At 43.5% G+C, this 21,482-nt stretch overlaps 3 protein-coding genes across 5 annotated transcripts; 1 reads left to right on the top strand and 2 right to left on the bottom strand.

The window, feature by feature from the left end:
- Positions 1-312: 312 nt before the first annotated feature.
- LOC6593539 (cullin-2) lies at positions 313-3,883 on the bottom strand. Its single transcript, XM_002018690.2, has 9 exons — positions 3,803-3,883; positions 3,321-3,483; positions 2,969-3,202; positions 1,827-2,904; positions 1,413-1,530; positions 1,239-1,345; positions 697-1,065; positions 522-635; positions 313-464 (listed from the first exon to the last, which is right to left on the bottom strand). The coding sequence occupies exons 2-9, from the start codon at positions 3,437-3,439 to the stop codon at positions 333-335; spliced, it is 2,271 nt and encodes a 756-aa protein (XP_002018726.1). The 5' UTR covers positions 3,440-3,483; positions 3,803-3,883; the 3' UTR covers positions 313-332.
- Positions 3,884-6,020: 2,137 nt separating this feature from the next.
- LOC6593540 (adenylate cyclase type 3) lies at positions 6,021-15,316 on the bottom strand. 3 transcript variants are annotated; one of them, XM_026987817.1, is made up of 18 exons: positions 14,986-15,316; positions 12,445-13,075; positions 12,182-12,371; positions 11,812-12,121; positions 11,629-11,747; positions 11,019-11,130; positions 10,041-10,168; positions 9,524-9,682; positions 9,155-9,293; positions 8,822-9,081; positions 8,400-8,763; positions 8,001-8,316; positions 7,860-7,932; positions 7,592-7,667; positions 7,306-7,531; positions 7,157-7,239; positions 6,638-7,093; positions 6,021-6,570 (listed from the first exon to the last, which is right to left on the bottom strand). In XM_026987817.1, the coding sequence occupies exons 2-18, from the start codon at positions 12,785-12,787 to the stop codon at positions 6,340-6,342; spliced, it is 3,585 nt and encodes a 1,194-aa protein (XP_026843618.1). In that variant the 5' UTR covers positions 12,788-13,075; positions 14,986-15,316; the 3' UTR covers positions 6,021-6,339. The 3 variants fall into 3 exon arrangements, with proteins under 3 accessions (XP_026843618.1, XP_002018727.1, XP_026843619.1); XM_002018691.2 differs by having other exon boundaries at positions 12,445-12,965; XM_026987818.1 differs by lacking the exons at positions 10,041-10,168; positions 11,019-11,130; positions 11,629-11,747; ... (2 more) ...; positions 12,445-13,075; positions 14,986-15,316 and adding an exon at positions 9,895-9,980.
- A 2,100-nt stretch (positions 15,317-17,416) lies between these two features.
- On the top strand, positions 17,417-20,881 carry LOC6593541 (cytochrome c1). The gene is made up of 3 exons (XM_002018692.2): positions 17,417-17,662; positions 19,487-19,851; positions 19,924-20,881. Exons 1-3 carry the CDS (start codon positions 17,637-17,639, stop codon positions 20,079-20,081), a joined length of 549 nt encoding a protein of 182 aa, XP_002018728.1. The 5' UTR covers positions 17,417-17,636; the 3' UTR covers positions 20,082-20,881.
- Positions 20,882-21,482: the final 601 nt, after the last annotated feature.

Below are 21,482 nucleotides of genomic sequence, written 5' to 3'. Positions count from 1 at the left end.
ATCAGTAACATCATCGATCGATCGCCCCACATTCTTCATCATTCCGATAAGCTAAGATCATAAAACAAAAAAATGTAATTGCATCACCTACACAGCATTCCATTTCATCCGTTCTTTTCTTTTTTGTTTCGGTATATTTTAATCAGACAAAATTATCGGTATATAGTTAGCTGACATTCTTGTCTATTTTTGAGCACGGATAGACAAAGTATAACGTTTGGGTTTACATCCTCTCTGCGTGTTTGTGTGTGTGTTGTGTGTTTTGGAGTTTCGGGATTTTATTAGTTTTTTTAGGATTAAATAATCTCCAGATTAAACGCCAAAGAGCTGTCCTAGGCCATGTAACTATATTCATCCCCCGAATTAGCAGTTCTCTCAATATATTGTTTATCAATTAACGATTCCACGCACTTTTTGATCATTGCAATATTGGGCGTAAAGCTGACTTTTGATAATGACAGGACCTGTTTTAGAAATTTCGAATTAGGATCTGTCGATTGTAAGACATCATCAAGACATACCTCTTGTATTAACGCATTATGCTTCAACACTTTGCGGGCCTTCATAATTCTCACAATAGCTGCCTGCAGGAACAGCTTGCGATCCTCATCCACCGAGTTAATCGTGTGCTCCACCTATCGAAAACGAATTCCGCTTTAAATATACGTTTATCTATGCACACAAGAGATCACTCACCTCCTGGGGCGTTTCCTTTTGTAGGGCCGAGCTTATCTTAAACTTCGTACGCTTATTTGTATAATCCATATTCAAGTCGATACGTGTCTCCCCGGCGAGATTCTCTGAGCTGGCATTCAACAGCTTTGACTCAATCATTGGCTGCATATGCTTCTGAAACGTCTCATCATTCAGCTGCAGCGTGTTCTGTATCTCCCGACAACTGAGGCTGTCGCATGTCTCGAACAGTAAAATTATCGCCATTTGATACGTTTGCATTGTGACAATATAGGATTTCTTTAAATGACTCAGCTTCAGCTCGCCATGGCACATGTGATGAAGCCACGTTAGCTTACGGCCACTAAATAATTTATGATAATAGTCCTCAAACTGTAAACAGACACAAGGCACACATGGATCAGTTATCAGTATCTACAAGTAATGTTTACTCAATGCTCGAAAACAATTGAGAAAAATCGATTTAGCTGCTCGAAGCATCTTTGATTTTCATTCCAAGAATATGTCACCCCTCTCTCATTTCGAATCACACCCGCAACACGTACCATTTTAATTGATTTTTCAAACTCCTGTGGCACTGCAAATGGTATAACCTGCGTAGAGCCCAAAGGCCAAGCGCCAGCCTGCAGGACCTTAATCGACAGATTGATTCCTATACGAATAGAAATAGGAACACATTTAATTATACATCCAATCATAAATAAATATGAACGACTTGCCCAGCTCGACATTGGTATCCTTTAGGTGAGTGTTGAACTTATTGTTCAGATCTGTTGATACTGAAATGTCCGTAAACATGCGATGCAGCTTATTGGTGAATTCGTAGCCGCAGGCTTGCTGTGAAAATACAATGATAACCATGGATTAGTGGGGGTAAGGTAAACAATGATTACTGCCATGAAACCATATCAAACTGATTCGCTTTATCACAAAGATCTCCCCGAGCTTTATCGTTTTAATTGAATGGTTCAATTATGTGAATTACGAAAGGTCAGGTCTTTCGTTATCAAGCTTGGGCTGTTGATTACAGTTTGCTTTTCTGCTTTTGCGTCGTCACGCTCAATTAAAGCGTGCTAAAAAATGTGCTGAGGAACGCACTAGCGCTATATTAATGACTAGACAAAAAATTATACCTTTAATCGGTTGATCATGCCCTCCTCCGCATCCATACTCTGGCTCTGCTCGTGTATCAATCGCTTGGCTAGCAATCGACTGTAGAACTTTTGATAGACATCCTTGTCCTCGATGTACTTGAATATGGTGATGTTGTTGGTGAGCTTCTGATCGATTTCCGCCTCGCAGGTCTTCGATTTCTTTAGCAGAGTATCACAGTAGCGAGCCACATACTCGGCACTGCGACATGGCACCCGCTCACTGGGTCGACGATTGATTACACTGGCGCAGGCCTTGTCGAGGGCGCTGAGGAACAGTGAATCGTTCTCGAAAACGTCGCCGATGAGTTCTTGATACTTCTGATGCACCTTCAGCATATTCTCAACGAAGGAGATGTGTATGTTCTCGCCCTTAAGCGCGGAGACCGTCTCCAGGCCCTCGTTCTTGATGTGCTCGAGGAAGGTTTGTATGAGCTCGGACTTCAGATGGTCGGGTATGGGCTTCAGCACGATGTACATATTCCGCAGATCCTGCCGCCGCTCCTCGGACACCATCTCGCGGCACTCCGAGTAGATGAAGCCCAAACGATCGTTGATAAACTTCTCTTCGCATTGTTTCCGCAGTTTGGCCAGCGAGCTCACATGGAGGAACTTTTGTGCTCGTCTGCTTTCGTACTCCAGTATTCGGATCACCTCCTGCATGTACTGGGAGACGGTGCATCGCTGCAGCAGCTTGTTGGCCTCGTCTGTGTAGTAGGCGCCGCTGGCCTCAAGCATGGGGGCCTCGAACAGATCCTGGTAGAGTTTTAGCGAGCCGCTCTTCTTGTAGTCCTGCACTTCAACAAAACTGTGGATGACACCGTTGATGATCTGCACACGATGATGGTCGAGGGTCCCATTGCTGGCCCGATCCGCGGCAATGCCTTCGAGCACGTGTCGCACCAGCTCCGTGGCCAGATACTCGACCATATAAAGTCGCCATATATCAAGACCAAGCTCGCCAATTTCCATCTGTTCTGCTGCATCGCCCGACACATTGCCGTAGAACGATTCCGTGTCGGTGATCTTTTGTTTCTTGATGTGCTGCTGGTTCAGATAGCTGCAAAGGAAGAAGCACACAAATGAGGAAGGCCGGTCAGGAAGGTGACTCTCTGGGGACTTACATGTACAACTGATGCAGATACTTGATGCCCTGGCTATACTCCATCCAGGTGGTGTAGTAGCGTTGCAGCAAATCCGGCTTGCTGAGGGATTTATTCGCGTTCGCTGCATCCGTTTCCGAGAGCACCTTCTGGGCGAGCATCTCCTGAACATGCTTCTCGAGGAAATGCTTTGTCTCGGTGTACAGACGATCGGCCATCGGTTCCGGCTGCGCCACGCATAACGTATATACATCGCTATATGTGTCGAATCGTTAGCGTTAGTGTTTGTGTGTGTATATTAGATGGGGCAATTTTTAGCAATTTCAGTTTTTGGCAACTCATGCCGCAGCGTCACCCGTGCACACTTACATACCTAAAACTCGTATTCCATACGGCTCGTTCCACTTTGCTCAATGTTATCACCGATTCTGCTATGCAGCGCAAGCGCGGCCAAACATCAACAAATTCCACTATTTTTGGCTTCAGAGACATCTCTCTTGTGTGTGTGTGGGTCCGTCTGGGGTTTGGATAGTGGACTTGTTGGTTTTCATTTGCAGTTTTCAGTTCAGTTTGCAGCAGCGGAGCGGGGGCGATAGGGAAAGTATATCCAAGTAAACACAATTTTCATTTCGTTCAATCCAACAAATACAACAACACCCAGACCAACAACAACGGCGACCCTCATTCGTACGTGGGCAGCGCTGTTTGCAGCATAACCAGAGCCAGGCCAGCCTTCCCGTCGCAGCGACGGGGCCAGCAGCGCGTTCGTTCGCCTTGCACTGCACTTAATTGCTGCATATTTTCACAGTTCGAGGGCCACCGTCGCCATTGACAACGGCCATTATCGCTACTCACCTACTCCTCAAAATATTTTACTATTAATTACGCCGAAATTTTAGTTTTTTTGCACTTTTTAGCCTATGAGTGTGACCGTCCGACTCTCAGAAATACCGTACAAATCGACAGATGAGAAAACGAACATAGCCCACTTGACCCCCCTCTATTTAAACAGGTAAAAATTTGAGTTGAACTGCGAAAAAACACTGTTTATTATTTTTTCTTGTAAAACCCTACGATATCGTTCACCTAAACTGGGCTAAAATTCTTCAGAATTCATATTTTTCGTGGAGAGTACCCCACTGGTCGACAATGGGTTAATCTACCTCTGTCCTCATATTCCTTGTATATTAAGTTTAGTTTAGTTTTTTGTTTATTTAGTTTAGTTTAGCTAGCTAGGACATTCAGCACTAAACACATAATTTGAAATACCTTCTTTTGGATTGTGTCTAAAACAAGGTTTCAACGAAAAAGGTCAACAAAAAAACAGTGGCAACGAAAGTGAGTATGAAATGTCACGTCAACCGGAGTTTGGGCACAGGTATACCCTATTTCGTTAATATATATAAGGAAACTGTTTTTCCAAGCTGTTTTAAAACGAAATTATCTCAAATTGATATGTTTTAGACGTATTCATGCATATGGTTAGGGTCTTGTAAAAAAATCTCGATCCCGATACCCATTCTTGGTTTCTGCTAGAAGACCACTACCTTTAAAATATAGTTGAATTACCTTTAAAACAGAGACTGACTAGTTTTTGCCTATATTGATGCATTAGATGACAAACATTTTCTCAGTTCTATAACATCCATTTTACAGGGTATGCAAAATGTTGCTCAATACGCGCAATGTTGAGGAACAGTGCTGCACGATTTTACGGCACATGAGTCTGGCCCATAAAAATAAATGTTGCCAGCAACATAAAACGTAAGGTAAGTGAGTATTGAATGTAAGGGAAATTGTTGAGCTGAAAAAGGACATTGTGGCAGAGAAAAATCCCTCGAAAAATCCCGCAATTCGAAAACATGCGAGGGCTGGCAAATGTGGTAAATTTTAACGTTTCCACTAGCCTGTATGTTTATTGAAACTAGTTCCGTGTTCATGCGCGCGCAAATTTGAAGCCATAGAACCATTGAATCCCCATAGAGAAAAAGTTTTGGCTTAGTTGTTATTTATTTATTTTTTACTATAATGTTCTAATTGTTTGGTATGTTGTTTTTTTTTTTTTAATTCTTTTAGTTCATTTTAGTTTTCTTTTCGAAAATTATAAAAAATTGCAAATGCTTAGTTTTTGTTGAATGTTTTAAAAGCTAAAAACACAACATCTAACAGGTATGGTATGGTATGGTATGGCCTTAAGTTAAAGCATTTCTCTAAGGAAATTATAGTTTTACAAATTGTATCTATTTGTGTTTTAGTTAACCAGTGGAGAGAGAAACTGTAAAATTTTGGAAAAGCTATAATCCAATCACCAATGCTGCTGTTTTCCTTAATTGATTGTCCTGCTTTTAGCCATTAAACAAAATGGAAATTAATGGGGGACATGGACATGACAAATAGATACTTAGATACCAATTTTTAGATCAATTTGAAAACGTTTTACACTTGTATAGTAGTTTCTATTCGCTTTCTATTCGATTTGTTTGCTATGTAAGTTCGTTTGTTGTTTGCTTCCTTTGCTAATTCGTTGAAATGTTCTAATAAGCATGCGATGCTATATATAATAGTTTGTATATAACTATATATGCCTATATATATAGTATGTATGTATGTATGTATGCGTTTTTATATATATGTAAATATGTTAACGTAGTTAATGGTACGCATGCCTAGGATTTCTATGCCATCTATGGTATCGGTTCTCACTAACATCTCTCATTAACTAATTTATAATTTAATTAAATTTTGTTCGACTATATTTGGACTTGCTTGTGGGTTGCAGTTTGTTTGTGGTGGGATACGGATTCTATAGGACTTAGCATATAAGTATATAGTCGTTCGTACATATGTATATTACTATTGTTTAGTTTATGCGCATACATAATTACTATTCAAGACTCGTTTATTTTACACATTCAGATGCAAAATGATTCTATTCGGTTGTTGTTGTCTCCTACTTCAACTACACATCGATTAGTTTTTTGGTGTTAAGCAAAGTGGGGGATCACTTATATTACAGTTCCTTGGAAATGAGATAACAATTTGTTGTTTGAAACAATAGATAATTCACAATTAATTAAAAGTACTTAGCCATAGTTAAATATATATTTAAAAGTTATACATTATCGTTTTGTTTTCTTAGGTACACAGTTTACAAACTTTTTGAAAGCAAATTTATAATTTTAACTAAATTAGAATGGTTTTTTCTATAGAATATCACACGAATACGGAGGCAAAACCAAATGTATAGCAATAACAGTTGTATAACAGTATAATCCACACAGACACTCAGCCACACTCACACAGGCACACAAGCACACACTCATAGATACACTCGCACACAGTCTAAATGGAAATGCAAATTAAAATATAAATCTAAGAAAAAAAGTCGCAAATTATTCCAATAAAGATTGAGATTCTCCCACTTGGCCGACACTGCCATTGCCAAGACTGGGCGCCGGCCCACTCTGTTCACTCTCCCCCGCCGCTGGCGCCTCCTGGCCCTTCAGCTTGAGCAGGGGCGTCTTGATGTCCGAGATGTCCAGCTCCGTGGTGGAATCCAGAGTATCATGTAGCTCAATGGCTGCCGGAGTGGCTTCAGGCTCTGCACAAGGCTTAGACTTGCCCTGCGAAAGATTTACATCATATGTATTATATTAATAGATCTTCTATGGAGGGACTCAGAAGGCGCACCTGCAAATAGTAGGTCATCAATTGGCCCTTGCCCTTGACAGACACCAGGCCACGTTGCTGAAATGTATAGCCAAACTTCTGGAGAATGTTGCACGTTTCCTCGGTGACCTGAATGGCGCCGGCCTTGCCAGTGCTCTCCATGCGGGATGCCACATTCACCGTATTGCCCCAGATATCATAGTGCGGCTTCCTAGCACCGATCACACCAGCGGTTATGGGCCCGTGATTTATGCCCATCTTGAGGACAAAGTGATTGAAGGACTGCTCGTTAATGCCTTGCAGAGTGTGCGTGAGTTCCAATGCGAATTCGACGAGCACGGCCAACTGGGCCCAGCGTTCGGTGATGGAAGCATCCGAGCGAAGATTCCGCTGAAGATTTATGCCACTGGCGGCCATATAAGTCGAGCCAATCGTCTTGATTTTGATGATATCCTGGAACTGTGGCAGTTCCAATAACTTAAACAAAAAGAAGTCGAATTGGAACAGGTTTGGTTCAATTTTAAGTTCTGTAGCGCATACCGCATCAAAATCAGAGATAACTTCATTTAGAAAACGTAGACACTCCAGACCCTGATTATTCACGGTTTCCTCCGAATAGAAATCTGTTCAAAAAGAGCATTTTAATCATTTTAGAAATATTGTAGTAGTTCAGTGTTTCCCATGTTTACCTGAAAAGTTTGGCATGCTGGCAAATAATACTCCCACCTCGGAATAGCTCTGAGAGTAGAGATCATCATGCGATCGCTTGGTATTCTTCATGAAATGTTCAGCAACATGAACGGGTAAAACATTGTACACCAAGGCCTCGTTACGCTGCCGCATATCGTTGGCGGTCTCTTTCTGTTCCGCCACCTCGGTTTTCCATTTGAAGATCACCCGATCCTCGTGATCCATCTGGAAAAGATAGTTCCATTAGGTTTAAGTCAAGCATTATGTGGGATTATGGGTACTTACATGTCGGGCCAAGGTGCTCAGAGCTAGGGCTGCCACCAGCAGAAGACCAGAGGCACAGTATCGTGAGGATATGATGCTGGGAAAATATAATAAAAGGATTATTAATATTTCGTGCTAAAGGATCTTTATCCTTGAAAAGGCAACGAAAAATAGTAATTGAATCAATTAGTTCTTAGTTTTTGCCTCTAAAGACCCCTTAAATTATTTATATATAGTAATTATCTCTCCACTCCAATGACAGCCTTAAAAATAGATATCCTCCACTTACGGCTGATGTGCCAGGTCATCCTCCAAGGCATACAGGTCCTGCATGATGAATATGTTGAAGTAGCAATGCAAAGCTGTACGAAAACGAATCAAATATTAAGATTACAAATGTCAAGGCTAGATAGTACGAGGATAGACCCACCCGCAATGGACAATAATAGGAGTATTTTAGTCAGATGCGTGAGCTGAGCAATCACGGCAATCGCAATCAATATTAGGACACCGAAATTGCTCAAATAGGACGGATATAGGACACGTTCTGTGGGTACTGCATCGCGCATTTGCTCCACAAACGATTCGGGCAGCAGGTGCTCGGCGGTGACCGCCTCCGCGCCGGCCACATCCACATCCACATCGGCCTCCAGACCCAGTCCCAGTCCCAGACCCAGACCAGCCGTGGCATTGAATTCGCTTTCGCTCACAATGTGCTCGGTGCGCACGAAGGTGACGAAGAAGAACTGTCAAGGGAAATTCGATGATGAAAATCAATACAATGTAAAGGACTTGAGCACGCCTCAGACTGAGACGAACGGAAACGAACCATGTCGATGACATTGCTCAGGCCAATGGTGAGGGCGATAATTATGGCCGCCAGTTCCCGCACGAAGGTAATGTCATTGAAGCGCTTGCTCACGTCCACAAAGAACTTGGGCAGCATGCCGCTGAAGCTCTCGGCAATGCTGATCACCACCAGCATGGCAATGGGCACCAGTGGCGCCGCTATATTGATGAAATGCAGCGTGGAGCGGGGCAGCACCAAGTAGGAGTACAGCACGTCGATGCACTGCACCAGGAGTGCCGCCAGCAGCGGCAGGGAGCTGTACGGCTCTCGGTACACGGCATATGATTGCTCCAATTGTGGGTTCTTGAAGCGCAGGAATATGTTGGTGTCCTTGGTGAGGTTCCTTTCGAAGAAAGAGTCATTCAATTGATGCTTAGCCTGGATATATCCTGTAGACTTACTCATGCCCATCTCGAGTGACGAGCTCGTCTTTCAAGCGCTGCTTAAAGTTCTCCAGCTTGACCTGTTCCTCCTCATCCTCTGCCTCGGCTGTTTGGTGGCCATTCGTGGTGGCACTCTGGGCCAGCAGTTCCTCATCGTCCAGCGTGGCATCGTTGTCCTCTCCGCCACCGGAAACGACATCGGTGGTGGATCCATTGGGGCTAAGTTGTGAGTTTTCGGCTTGCGTTTCGTTGATTTTCTTGGCACAGGGCGACGCAAACTGTGCGAGAATTACACACGAATTAGGTTATATATATATCTCCTCCTTCTCCTCTTGCTCCTCCTCCACTTACCGGCTTAACCACCTTGGTTATGAAGAAGGTCTTCAATCCGGCTATGCGCAATAGCTCCTCCCGCTTTTCGCCAAAGGCGGGCTCCACCTCAAACTCCCCGTTGAGGAAGGCCAAAGTTTTGTCCGAAATGTGAACGCGTCTGAGCGTGTAAGGGGGAAGCAAAAGAAAACAATTTGCATGAGCACTTATCCATGCACCCAGTCAGGCAGTGGGAGAGTGTGGGAGAACCCATAAATTTGCATACCAAAGTGACGAAAGTCAAATCATAATAAGCACTTGCCACAAGTGTGGCCTGGACCCGCGTTATCAATTATGCAACAGTGGGTGGCATGCGAGATAGGGAGATGGTGTGAGAGAGTTACAACATACCCCGCCATGCCGCTGGATTCCATTTTATTAGCCAGCTCAACGTCCTTGGAGTAGACATCAAACTGCCATTGCCGCTGGCCGAGTATCCCTGCCAGCACAGCGCCCGTGTGTATGCCAACACGCATATCAACAGGTGAATTGGCCTTCTGCTGCACATACCTGCACACAAAAAGGGGACAGTAGAGTAGAGTAAAGTAGAGGCACACGCAACATCATCATGTGGCAGGTTAGTGACGCTAGTCCGGACTACCGTTTGGACATGTGCTCCGGGCTCTGGGGCTCTGGGCCTCTGGGCCTCTGGAGTCGCGACAGGCAATAGGGAAGCGAGCGCGCGCGCGTGCTTAAGTGCAATTATTATTAATTGAACAAACGTTGATTTGGCGTCGCCTGTCGCCCTGTCGCCCTGTCGCCCTGTCCTCGGCACTGGGGACATTGCCTGCCATGGCTGTGGCATGTCGCATGTCGTCCCTTCTGTCCTTTGGGGAGCTTCTCACTCAACTAGAATACTCATACTCACTTGATGGCCTTCACCATAGAGAGTCCCATGTGCACACACATAACCGCATGATCCGGTCGCTCGTCGGGGGCACCGCTAATGCAATAATAGCAATCGCCCAGAATCTTAATGCGCAATTGTTGATATTTCTAAAGGCAAATCCAAGTGCGATTTAGAGTCAAGTGATTTAATGAGCATCAAAGATTAAAAGTAGGGGCTTTTAAAAATAAAAAATAATTAATCATGATGGTTAAAATGAAACCAAACAAAGGGGTTAACCCATAAAAAGTATGAACTAAATATATTCCTTACCAAATAACCATATCACCCCTTACAGACACCTCCATGTCCCCTCCTTTGACCCAACAAAAAGGCCAACAAATGAAGTGAAAACAAAAGGGAGTCCCCCACAAATCAGTGAAAGGGAAAACCCATACATACCGGCACTCCCGCCCCAAACCGAAATTGCAGTCAAATTAACTCAAGCTAAAAATAATAGCGACACAAAATCAGTAACGTACCCCTCGGGGGCCCTTAAAATAACTCAAATAAAAAATAATTCGCATGAGAGAAAAAATCAACTCGAAACATTTTGCACGCCTGACTGGACATAACTTTTGTTGGTCAGTTAGGGGCACTGACACACACCCCCAACAGCCCCAAAAAGGTGGCCCTAAAAAAACCAAAAATGAAAAGACAGCCAGAGAAAACGTAACAAGAATTCAAATTAAAGTGGGGGAGGGGGGAGGGCAAAACACACACACTCGAAAAGGGGAAATGAAAAATTCTCTAGATGGTTTTATCTTAAACATCATAATCATCATTAGAGGAGAGGAGCTTCTTCTAATGTAATGCCCCCTCAAAAGTCAGGTGAATGAACAGCTGAAAACATAACAGAAAAGAATAACGAAAAAACAAAAAGTTCCGAAAAAAACATGGAAAACCAACAAAGAAATGTACGACGAGTAGGATAGAAAAATACAGCATGGAAATTGTTACCTCGGCGAGCCTATCGAAGCGTGCGAAGAGCTCGTTAAGCATTTTAACCAAGTCTTGAGCGCTATATGTCGAGGAGATGGCGGTAAAGCCCACTATATCCGCATATAGTATGCTTATTCGTAAAAAAAGAAAGCAGTGGGGAGAGTGGGAGAACGAGAGAGAGAGTGTGTAATGGTTAAACAAGTGGCAATGCAATAGAATTTAATTTAAGTATTAACACCTACAAATATGCAGCACTGAGTGAAAGTAGGATATGGAAATAGGGCCACATTTACTTTGGAAAATGTTTCCGCTGGGAATAAACAGAGTTGATTGTGATTTGAAGCAAAGGAATGTAAATAACGAGTAAAGGAACTGCGGTATATGGAAAGCAATTTTGTTGGAAAGAGCCATGAAGTAGAGTGGGTTTCATTCAGAGGTTTTACCATTGCGATGAGGTCTAAATGAGACTAACTCATGGTTTGACACTCGACTGAGAGAAGGAACGAATGGAAGACTCGTTACTCGTTATATTTCAAAGAAACAAACTGGGATCATTAGATCTATGACAAATGCTCATCTTACTACCATTTCTTGTAGATTAAACACTCTTCTTAGATCCCAAACTTACCTCACATTCTCGTGTCGACTCATGTATATCTTTTTGAATGCCTCCGAACTGGATGAGCCCAGGTCCTCGCGCATTTTGATAGCCACATGCTTGGGCAGCACAGACAACAGTAAACGTTCCTAATCATAGAAAGCAAGAAACATTAATCCTTATCCAACGATATGCTATACAAAAAATGCACACCTGTTCGGCGGACTGTTCCTCGATGACCATTTTCACCTCCAGACTCTTTTTGGCCTCCAAAAAGGCTCGCTTCTGCTTGGCCTCGCCCATAAAGTAATACAGTAGACCGATCAAGGCGGCGGTGGCTATCAGAACTGCATTGGCCGCCGCCTGATCCGAGATGAGAGGATCAGGACGAGAGAAGCCAACGGGGAGGCTCAGGCAATTGAAGTACGTGCAGAAGCCAATCACCAGACCAAGGAAAATCAGAGGAAGCGGCAGCGTCACATAGATCAGGAAGTTTAGCAAGATGGCCCAGCCCAGTACATCCCTAGAAAGGATATTTTAGACTTCCAGATACCTTTCAGTACTTATTTAAGGGTGCCTTTACCTTGGAGAGAAGCTGGGCTGCAGCATCACATAGGCGGCAAAGTGGAGCACGGACAGGAACCAAAGAGCCCGCGGCATAATCGTCAGGAATGTTAGATGGAAACGTCTCAGTGAAGGCTGCTCCGAGCGTCGCCCGATGTGCATCAGGGCCGTTAGGGCCAAATAGGCCACCAGCATGCAACAGTTTACAACTGAAAAATAACATAAGAAATGAATAAACGCCCTGCCAAATCTATGGCTAGACCAGATCGAAGGATTAGTCACCTCTTGTGGGTATTGCCTGATCCCAGGGTATGCAAATGGTCCAGACATTGAAGAGAACGGCGGCGAACAGGAACCACTTGAGGCCGCTCCGCCGCTGCTTAATGGAGTAGTTGTGATAGAGTTCGTTGAGCACATGCTGCGGCAGGATGACCACGCCGCCGCCGGTGATGCCAACGCCTCCAGCGACCACATCACTATCATGGGGACGCCGCCTTGTGGGCGTCTTCTGGCGCTGTTGCTTGGACCTGCTTGGCGTTGAGTTGGCCGTGGCCGTAGCCGTAGCCGTGGCCATGGCCTGTCCGTTTTCCAGATTATTTCCGGACATTTCCTTCTCCTCCGGCATGGTTGCGTCCGCTCCTTTTTTTTATGCGAGGTTTTTGCAGTTGCTAGTGGGCTTTTGTTTTACTTTTCGTTGATCAGCGCACCCGACCCGACCTGTCCAGGCTCTGGTTTATGAATGAGGCACATCCATTTCCGTTTGCCGCTTTGTGTCTTTATTTATTTATGCCGGGGTCTGGAAACTGGGAGACGAAACGACACGACGCATGGGTAAATAGAAGCAATGCCAAGCTCAAACTCAAACAGCAGAATCCGAAGGAGACGAATGGGGATATTTCGACTATGCGGATACCTGCTAAGCAGATTTAATTTAACAGCCATATAGAGTAGATTCATACAAAGAGAGGAAATGTTCTTATTTTAGCCGAAGACCCAAAGAAGGCTTTGGAAATACTTCCTTTTTAACTAACATTTCAACGCTAATAGTACTCCATTATATGCTCTGATCCCTACGAGGTATCCCAGTATAAAAACTCTCACACAACACAAATTTTAACGGTAAATTTAAGACTTAACGCTGCCTCGTGGCGTCTCGTGCTCGGGAGTGGGAGTGGATGGGAGAGGCGGAAGCGTCCTTGTGCGAGCAAAAAGCTTTTCACTGTTCTGTACAGTGGGTGGCGGTTGACCAAATGCAAATCAAAGATATGTCAAGCCATGTTACATATATATGTAGACATTCTCAGGTAATATATTGAGTTATTTCCATTTGATAAGGCGGGGTAGCAAATCGCTTATTTTAATCACATCGTTGGTCACTGGATGTGCCCCCGAAAATAAGTTAAGATAAGACCTGACTAGAGTCTCTTATCAGTGAATGACACTTTCGAACGACCCAGCATGGAGATAGCCCAGAGCTCTTTGATTAAATTAGAAATGTTTGAGCACGTGAAAAATGTTCCAAGCTCTAGGAAATTCTCCCAATGCACCCAATAGTCCCGACCATCCTCACAGAACAGCCTATATCCAGTATTCCATTTCCTACTTTTCCGCCCCTTGAATGTAGAGTACCAATTTCCGCTGGAAGTTAATTAGAGAAAATTGAGTTTTCTATTTTGGGACAGAAATTGAAATTGACTTGTCAAATTTTCATGCACAAGCCGAAGGCTGCACCTGCCCACAACCAATTCCATTTCGATGCCACCCCCACACCCCTCGTCATGCCACTATCTATTACGAGATTTTTGAATAAATTATGAATATTTTCGACCACATTCAACACCCGCGCAGACCACGGTGCACACTCGCTCCCGCTCCCTCTCTCGTGGCCATGTTTTCACTCTCTCTGTCTTTCCTGTATGGCTCTCTCTCTCTCCCTCTCCCTCTGGCCGTTGTGGAGCTCAGTTCTGCTTCCTTTTCATATTCGACTGTCGTATCCCTATTGCCGAATTCGACGACGACTGACTAACGGACGGACGGACGGACGAACTGTGTAACATAACGGAGCTTCTTATAATACCCCTTTTCAAGGGTGTTATGTTTTTACCAGATTTCTTAGCACGAAGCAAAGTATTTCTAATCTGGATCAGCTTCGACAGCCGAGTCGATTTAGCATTCGTCTATCTTTCTATCTGCCTATTTCTATGCCGCCGCAATTAGTGCCTCAGTTTTAAAGCTATCTCAATGGAATCTCGTACAGATACTTATTTTTGCTGCACAATGCATTACATACATATATTGTATCTGAGATATGTAGTGGCCGTAATTATGATGCCCTGTAGGGTATCAAACTCTCCGACCCTCTAGGCTAGCCGTATTTTCTTGTTTCTCTTCTTCTTGGGCATACAAAAAAAGAAAATCCTTTACGTCGCCCGTACATGTGTTGGTTTTGGTTTGCGTCTGTGTGTGTGTGTAAGGTTGATTTGCTCAAGGTTCGTTTTAATGCGTTCTGATTTTGTTTGTATAGTTGCCCCTGTCCGTGTGTCCGTGTCTATGTGTGTGTGTGTACTGCACACAAATTTCGATTTTAATTTTAATCCAAATAAGTGACACCTTCTCCAAAAAGGGATAGGCAGATAGTTGTACAGCGATACGGCCTAGTACCCCCTCTCTTTCTTTCGTTCTTTCCAACACGGTTTTTTTCTTTTTGGGAGGCTGCGATAACGGTTAACTAGGCATGTACAGTTGTTCTCGTTTAGCATTCCCAGATTTTAACACACACACACGCACACACAAGTTTCCAGTAGAGAACACTCTTTGCCATACTTTTCTTTTTTTGATTATCACTAATTATTCCTTTTCCAATTTCTGGTTCGTTGTGTTCACTTTTTTTCTGCTGCTGCTGCTGCTGGGGCTGCCCCAGCGATGTCCGGACGCGTTGCGCAGCGCGAATTTTCTTTCAACTAAACTAAGGCGCCACGATAAACTTGACTGATTGTTAAGTGAAAATTTTTGACAATACAGCAGCAGCAGGCAGCAGCAAGGACCTTTCAGCAGCGTGGCACTCTCTCCAAGAGCGAGCTTTGCCGCGGAAAGCTCTTCGTAAGCGCATGACAGTGAGAGAGAGACTCTCAGCATGCAACTGATAACGGTACAGCTGTGCAGCTTGATAACAAAACTGTGCATTTACAGTTCATCTCTGCAAGTGTGTGTAATCATAATCCCTGAAATGGCCGCAAGCGCATAAAATTAATTAGAAAGCAACATTAATGCCTCTCACTAAATGCCAATCAACGGGAACGGAACGTAACGCCAGACGAACGCAGGGGCGGGCGGCCTGCCTGCCTGCAGCTGCCACTGTCCTTGGCTGGCATTGAAAAATGTGCAGCTGTATAGGGTAAGTTTTGTGTGCGTGTGTGTGTACGTGTCGGACCATAAGTGCATGTGGTTGAGTGCAGATGTAAGGGGAAAACGCATAATAAAGCGGAAGATGTTTTGTTTCCTCAAGATGTGGGTGATTCGAACAACAAAATCGTGTGCTGTGCTCCCATGGCAGTAGTTTGATACTGTTAATAGATGTTGTTCATATAACAAGTATAAAAGTTCCCTCTCTTACTTTAATCAGTGATATTATCTTCAATTTATGAACTAAAATACATTTACAACGTCTAATATTTAGAAGAGCAGCTGAAATTCATTGCCGGGTGCCCAAAATAAAAGACATGTGCACCAAATTCACAGCGAGGCAATAAAACAACAACCAGCCAGCAGCTGCCTTCCTCGCCTTCAAAAACTCTCTTATACAAAATTGATCCGGAACGCTCTGAAGGCCACTACCTGACTACCTGGAAAATTGTAATTTCCGTTTGCCGGATCAGTGGTAGAAAAGTTTTTGATTGATTGCAATAGCAATAGCCCCAAAAAACCGGTTGACTCCATTTGGTTACACCTACGGAGTACGAAAGTGGAGTTATCTGAATGACGTACAATGTTTTGCAATAGGTTTTTTCTCCATTTAAAAGTAAATCAAATGAAAATGCAGCAAGGGATTGCGCAGACATCTTGTGAGATCTTAAAACATCTGTCCTTTATCCCCTGTTTTCTTTCCTCGAGAAAACTAATCCCGGCGCGGGCACAATGGCACGTGATGCTGCAGCCAAATCCATCGGTTTCGGTCTTTTGGTGCAACTGCCAGCCGTTGAACGTTGAAAGGGAAGCTGTAATATCCTTTAGGACAGCTCGTTGTTCAGGTAAAATGAATAGAATTCAACGAAGGGCCATTTTAGTTTTGCATATTCATTGTTTTGCCGGTAACAAAAACAGCACAGCAGTCCTACAGACGAAATTCGCGCAAGAGAGCAAATACTTTCGCTAATGGTTACGATTGATGCAACTGTATTGGGTTTTTTTGTGATTTGAGATGCATATAGTATTTCTTAGTTAGAATACAACATTAGATTCATATCATATTTGGCGCGCACCACTCTAGTCGATAATCGAACGGTTGTTTTTATTGCCTTATTGGCTACCTGTCTCTTGGCTCTTCTCTTCTCCTTTCTCTTAATCGGTTAAGGCTCTCCTTTTCGCTCTCTTTGAATCGGGTGTGAATCGGTAGCACCACTGAGTCTCATTCTGCATACCCTAGGGAAATGGATATTATAGAATTGCGGAAACGTTTGTCATCACAGGCACTAATTAATGCAGAAACTAGTCAGTCTCTGTTTTAAAGCTATCAGTGGTCTTCTTACCAAGAATGAGTATCGGGATCGAGATATACAGGAAGCAAATCAAAAAAATTTGAGAAAATTTCTTTATATGTTGTATATAAAATTAACGGAATAGGGTATACAAATAGCCATACTCCTGTGACATGAAACAAGTTTTAAAAAACCGTCAGCATTTAGTCAAAATACAATCAAATTTAAATTTAAAACAAACCAGTCAAGTAAAAAATGGGTTCATTAGTCGGTTAAAATTGTGTGGGCGGGGCTGAGGGTTCTATATAGCTAGTAATCTTCGACGGAATATCAAAAACGAGGAATATGTATAACCGAACTTGAATTAGTCAGTATATTAACGGTATATTTTAGAAATGAGACGGTATATTTTGGTATATTTTGAAGGGTCAGACGGTATATTTGCTCAGACTTTCCCTCGGTCACACTGACGCGACATTTTTTTTATTTGTGGAGCGCGCACTGTATATAAGTTCCGGCAACGCTCTTCGCCCTCTCATTCGGCGTTTTTTCTGTGGACGACGTTCTCCTGTGGCAAAAATCTCCAGCAGTCAACGACTTCATAGCTCAGCTACTGAGAAAGGCAATTGCAGCAAATTTCTAAAATTTGGTGATTTTGTTTGGAAGCAAGTGTTGTTTTTTTGCATTTCGGCGAGTCGTGTTTTGCGTAGACCGAGACCCAATATTTTAAACGTGTTTTTCGCGCTTCGCTTTCGAAACCAAAACCAACAGTAAATCAAAATGGCTGATGTGGCTGAGCAGAAAAAGTGAGTAATATTTGATTAGAGGGTTCTGTGTGTGTTTTATCTGGTTGTTTGTGCTGTGTTCTGTACATCTGTGCATTTTATTTAAACAATTGCATGGATCTGTTCGAATTTCGCAAGTGTACATCTTTTTCCATGTTCTCTCGCAACGGTTTGGAAAAATTTTCTTTTGAATTTCTGTGTCTATATACGCTTTGCGGCATTAATACAGTTGTCTCGCTTGCGCCAATGCCGAGTAAACGTGCGCGCAAAAAACGACGCCGTTGAATTTGGCGCGGCGTCATAGTGCCTTCTCGCTCATTCTCCGGCCGGCAAACCAACGACAACGAGACTTTGCTTGCTCTCTGTGTTGTGTGTGTGTGATGGTTGTGGTGGTGTAGGCAGTAGCAGAAGCAGCAGCAGCATTGTTGGTGGCTGTGGCGAAGTATAGGCAAGAAGTACAATGTTGAGTGTGTTCAAAGCGGAGTGCGCAAAAGTGTATGGAGGTGTATGTATGTATGTGTAGTATTCAAGTTGCCGCTCTTTTCTCGTGCCGTTTCAGCCGTCTGTCTTTTTGTCTGACTTGTCTGTTTGCTTTTGCCTTTTGGTTCTTCGCTGCTGCGGCCTTTGCCTGTACATTAATTTTTGGTTCGTTTAAAGCTCAAAGCTTGGTATTAACTTGTTGTTGCTGCTCTTCTCTCTGTTCTATTCGCTCGCTTCAAGTTTTTGTTGTTTCCAGGTATTTTGTCATTGCCTAAAATAATCACACGGCACGCCGGCCGCCTTTTGCTTTTTTTTTTTTTGTTTCAAACTTTTGCGTCGCAACAGAGTGTACAGGGGAGACAAAAAAGAGAGCAGAAAAACCCCGTTAAATCTTTTGTCTGTTGTCTTAGGTTGTGTAGTTGGAAGGGGGGGGTTGAAAGTAGCATAGTGGGTGTTTTATGCCGGCATGTGTATGTGCTGTTGACCGTTATTTGTGTCCCTTCCTTTTTGCCTTGCACATTTTACACCATGCTTTCTCGCTCTCGCACTATTCATTGTATGCTTTCTGACTCTTACTGCTTGCAGTGCTTCCCTCCCTCTCACTCATCCTGCTATGCTTGTTTCCCTTTCTGCCGCTCTTTCTGCTACGTGACGCGCGCACATTTGAACTGCTGATAAGTGCGCGCAAGCGAGACGGATGTATGGCTTGTGTGCGCGCCGCATAAAAACCAGTTTTTTTTTCGTTCGTTTTATTTCAAACAAGTCGCGCTTTTTACTTTTTGCAAGCATCTCTTTTATGTTTCCCACTTTATGCATGTAACAGGGTGATCCATTTCGAGGTGCGAGAAATCGGTTTTCGCTGAAAGAATGCACAATCGTAACACGATCAAAAGATTGGAAATGCAAATTTCCCATTTGGATAATAGTTGCGAGTGTACGTGATGATTCTAATAAAACAAGAAAAAAACCCGAATATATACCAGTACATATACTTGTGTACTATATATATTTGTTTTATATATGAAAGAGCACGCTGCCAAATGGCGCTCACCTTTTTCTCGTTTCTTTTTTGCGTCGCAGTTTGCACGAGTTGTTGCTCCCATTTATCATTTTACGGCAGCGCTGCCGGCGTTGGCGTCGTCGTCGGCAGATGTTACAATGATGTGTGCCGTGCTGTGTGTTCGGCCGCGTCCTGGGGTGGGTTGAAAGACGCGGAAGCGCTTCAAAAAAGAGAAGGGTGGGGACAAAATAACCGTTCGCCGGCCGCTTGGGTTGAATGGAAAATTTTCTGGTTTTAGTTGTATGAAATGCAGGAACTTCTTTTTTGGGGAAAATCACTAATTTATTATTCTCTTTCGTCTACAGTGAGACCCCTGTTGTCGAGAAGGTGCCCGCTGAGGAAGTCGATGCCGTGAAGAAGGATGCTGTCGTCGCTGCTGACGAAGCAGCCGTCGAGAAGCCAACCACCACAGAGAACGGTGCCGCCGATGAGGAGAGCAGTGCCAAGGAGAACGGTGCTGCTGCCCCCGCTGCCGATAAGGCCGAGAAAGTCGCCGCCGATGCCGTTGATGGCGAGAAGGCTGCTGAGACTCCTGCCGCCGAAGCTGCAGAGGAGAAGAAGAAGGACGAGGAGGCGGCAGTCGCCGGCGATGAGGCCAAGGAGAGCAGCGAGGCAGCACCCGCTGCTGTTGAGAACGGAGCCGAGGAAGCAGCCAACGGTGACTCAACAGGTGTGTAAATCCCCCTCCCCTCTCCCGCTCTCCAGCGAATGCTAACTTTTGGTTTTCCCTTTTGACTTGCAGACGCGCCCGTCGTCGAGGCAGTGAAGCGGAAGGTGGATGAGGCCTCCGCCAAGGCCGATGAGGCCGTTGCCACCCCCGAGAAGAAGGCGAAGCTGGACGAGGCCAGCACAAAGGATGAGGTTCAAAACGGTGCCGAGGCCAGCGAAGTGGCTGCCTAAATGGTGCTTCGTATCGTTCCCGGTCTGCACCAGCCGCCGTACACACACATTACTCGTACATATAAATTACTTACTAACACTAAACAAGAACACACACACACACGAACACACAAATGAACGCCCGCTCCCCCCACACGCACACCTCTGTGGGTACCGGCAAGCTTGATAACGTTTGACACATGTTTGGTTGGAGCGCTCGAGTGTGCTTGTGCGTGCGGGGGGTTCGGGCGCGCAATTCTCTTTAAAAATCCTGCAATGGGAGCGTAGTCTTAAAGCGTCCCGATTGTCTGTCTCTCTACTAACAAATAAACCAACAAACAAACAAAACAACCAACAAAAATTAAGATGAAGAAAATCCATTATCATTTAAAAACCTTACTTAACTTAACTTTAAAAAAACGTATATATATATATAAAGCAAACGATTAAGAAAGAACAAGCAAAAGTAAGATGGCGAGACGGAACCCCTCTATGTTTTAAGATAAAGTTGTAAACGAAAAGCGTCATTTAATAATTGTAATAAATACGAAGCAAAAGGAAAATCCTCCCCATTATATAAGACCATGTGACAAAAAAAGAGCATAAGCATATTTTTTCTTCTCCTAATTTTACTGGTACGATCCTATAATGTTTATTAATATTTATATATATATATATATATATCAAGTTCAAAAACAATTGCGAAAACAGCCAACTGCCACGCCCCCCGCACACAAACGCTGGCAAAAGAAAAAAAAAAGAACTTGAGAAAAATTCGTATATATAGAAACAATAAAACCGGATAAGAAATTACATTTTTATATAGTAGCAATCAAAACCGTTGAAACACAACAACCCCCCTCCCAATTTTATATACAGAAGGGAAATCATGTTCCAACGAAAGAAAATAAGAAAAAAAAGGAAATGTTGCCGTGACTATATATAAAGTTCTTTTTTTTATACGTAATTACTAGACTAATGGCGTGTCCAAGTCTTCTAATGGTTCTTTTTTTTCCATTTGTATTTGCGCTCAGAAAGAGGTGTTCTTCTGGGGCGTACTTAAAGCCAACCTACTAATTTGTCCAATTTCGAGTAACGTAACTGTCATTGGTTTCGAGCGAACCAGTGGAAACCAGAGCAGACCAAACCATAGACAAAACACTGAGGCAAACACGAATTGAAATAATTAAAGTAAAATGTGAATGAGGAAAATCGTAATTAAAATGTAAAATTGCTAAATGAAAAACCCATTTCCACAAGCAAATCCGTTAAGACGGGCTGAGAACAGCACCAGACTCAGACAAACAAAAACATTCGAGAACATTCAAAAATAAATGGAAGAGAAACATTCAAATGCCCGAAAATCTTTTATTCTCCGAATCGGAACCTTTTCCAGCCATTTCCAAGAAAATCTCACTGGAA

Source organism: Drosophila persimilis, unplaced genomic scaffold (genome assembly GCF_003286085.1).
Source record: "Drosophila persimilis strain 14011-0111.01,24,50 unplaced genomic scaffold, DperRS2 tig00000124-arrow-pilon, whole genome shotgun sequence".
Classification (NCBI taxonomy): Eukaryota; Metazoa; Arthropoda; class Insecta; order Diptera; family Drosophilidae; genus Drosophila; species Drosophila persimilis.
The sequence above is the reverse complement of the archived record's forward strand: the minus strand, read 5'-3'. Positions and strand labels throughout refer to the sequence as shown.

Coding starts and splice junctions, on each gene's coding strand:
- LOC6593539 (XM_002018690.2), bottom strand. CDS start 3,439: ATGTCTCTGAAGCCAAAAATAGTGGAATTTGTTGATGTTTGGCCGCGC. Junction 2,905..2,968: donor TATCTGCATCAGTTGTACAT/GTAAGTCCCCAG, acceptor CTTCCTTTGCAG/CTATCTGAACCAGCAGCACA. Junction 1,066..1,238: donor TTGAAAAATCAATTAAAATG/GTACGTGTTGCG, acceptor GTCTGTTTACAG/TTTGAGGACTATTATCATAA.
- LOC6593540 (XM_026987817.1), bottom strand. CDS start 12,787: ATGCCGGAGGAGAAGGAAATGTCCGGAAATAATCTGGAAAACGGACAG. Junction 10,169..11,018: donor GCTTCGATAGGCTCGCCGAG/GTAACAATTTCC, acceptor ATTTGCCTTTAG/AAATATCAACAATTGCGCAT. Junction 7,532..7,591: donor TGAGCACCTTGGCCCGACAT/GTAAGTACCCAT, acceptor TATCTTTTCCAG/ATGGATCACGAGGATCGGGT.
- LOC6593541 (XM_002018692.2), top strand. CDS start 17,637: ATGGCTGATGTGGCTGAGCAGAAAAA. Junction 17,663..19,486: donor GATGTGGCTGAGCAGAAAAA/GTGAGTAATATT, acceptor TTTCGTCTACAG/TGAGACCCCTGTTGTCGAGA. Junction 19,852..19,923: donor AGCCAACGGTGACTCAACAG/GTGTGTAAATCC, acceptor TTTGACTTGCAG/ACGCGCCCGTCGTCGAGGCA.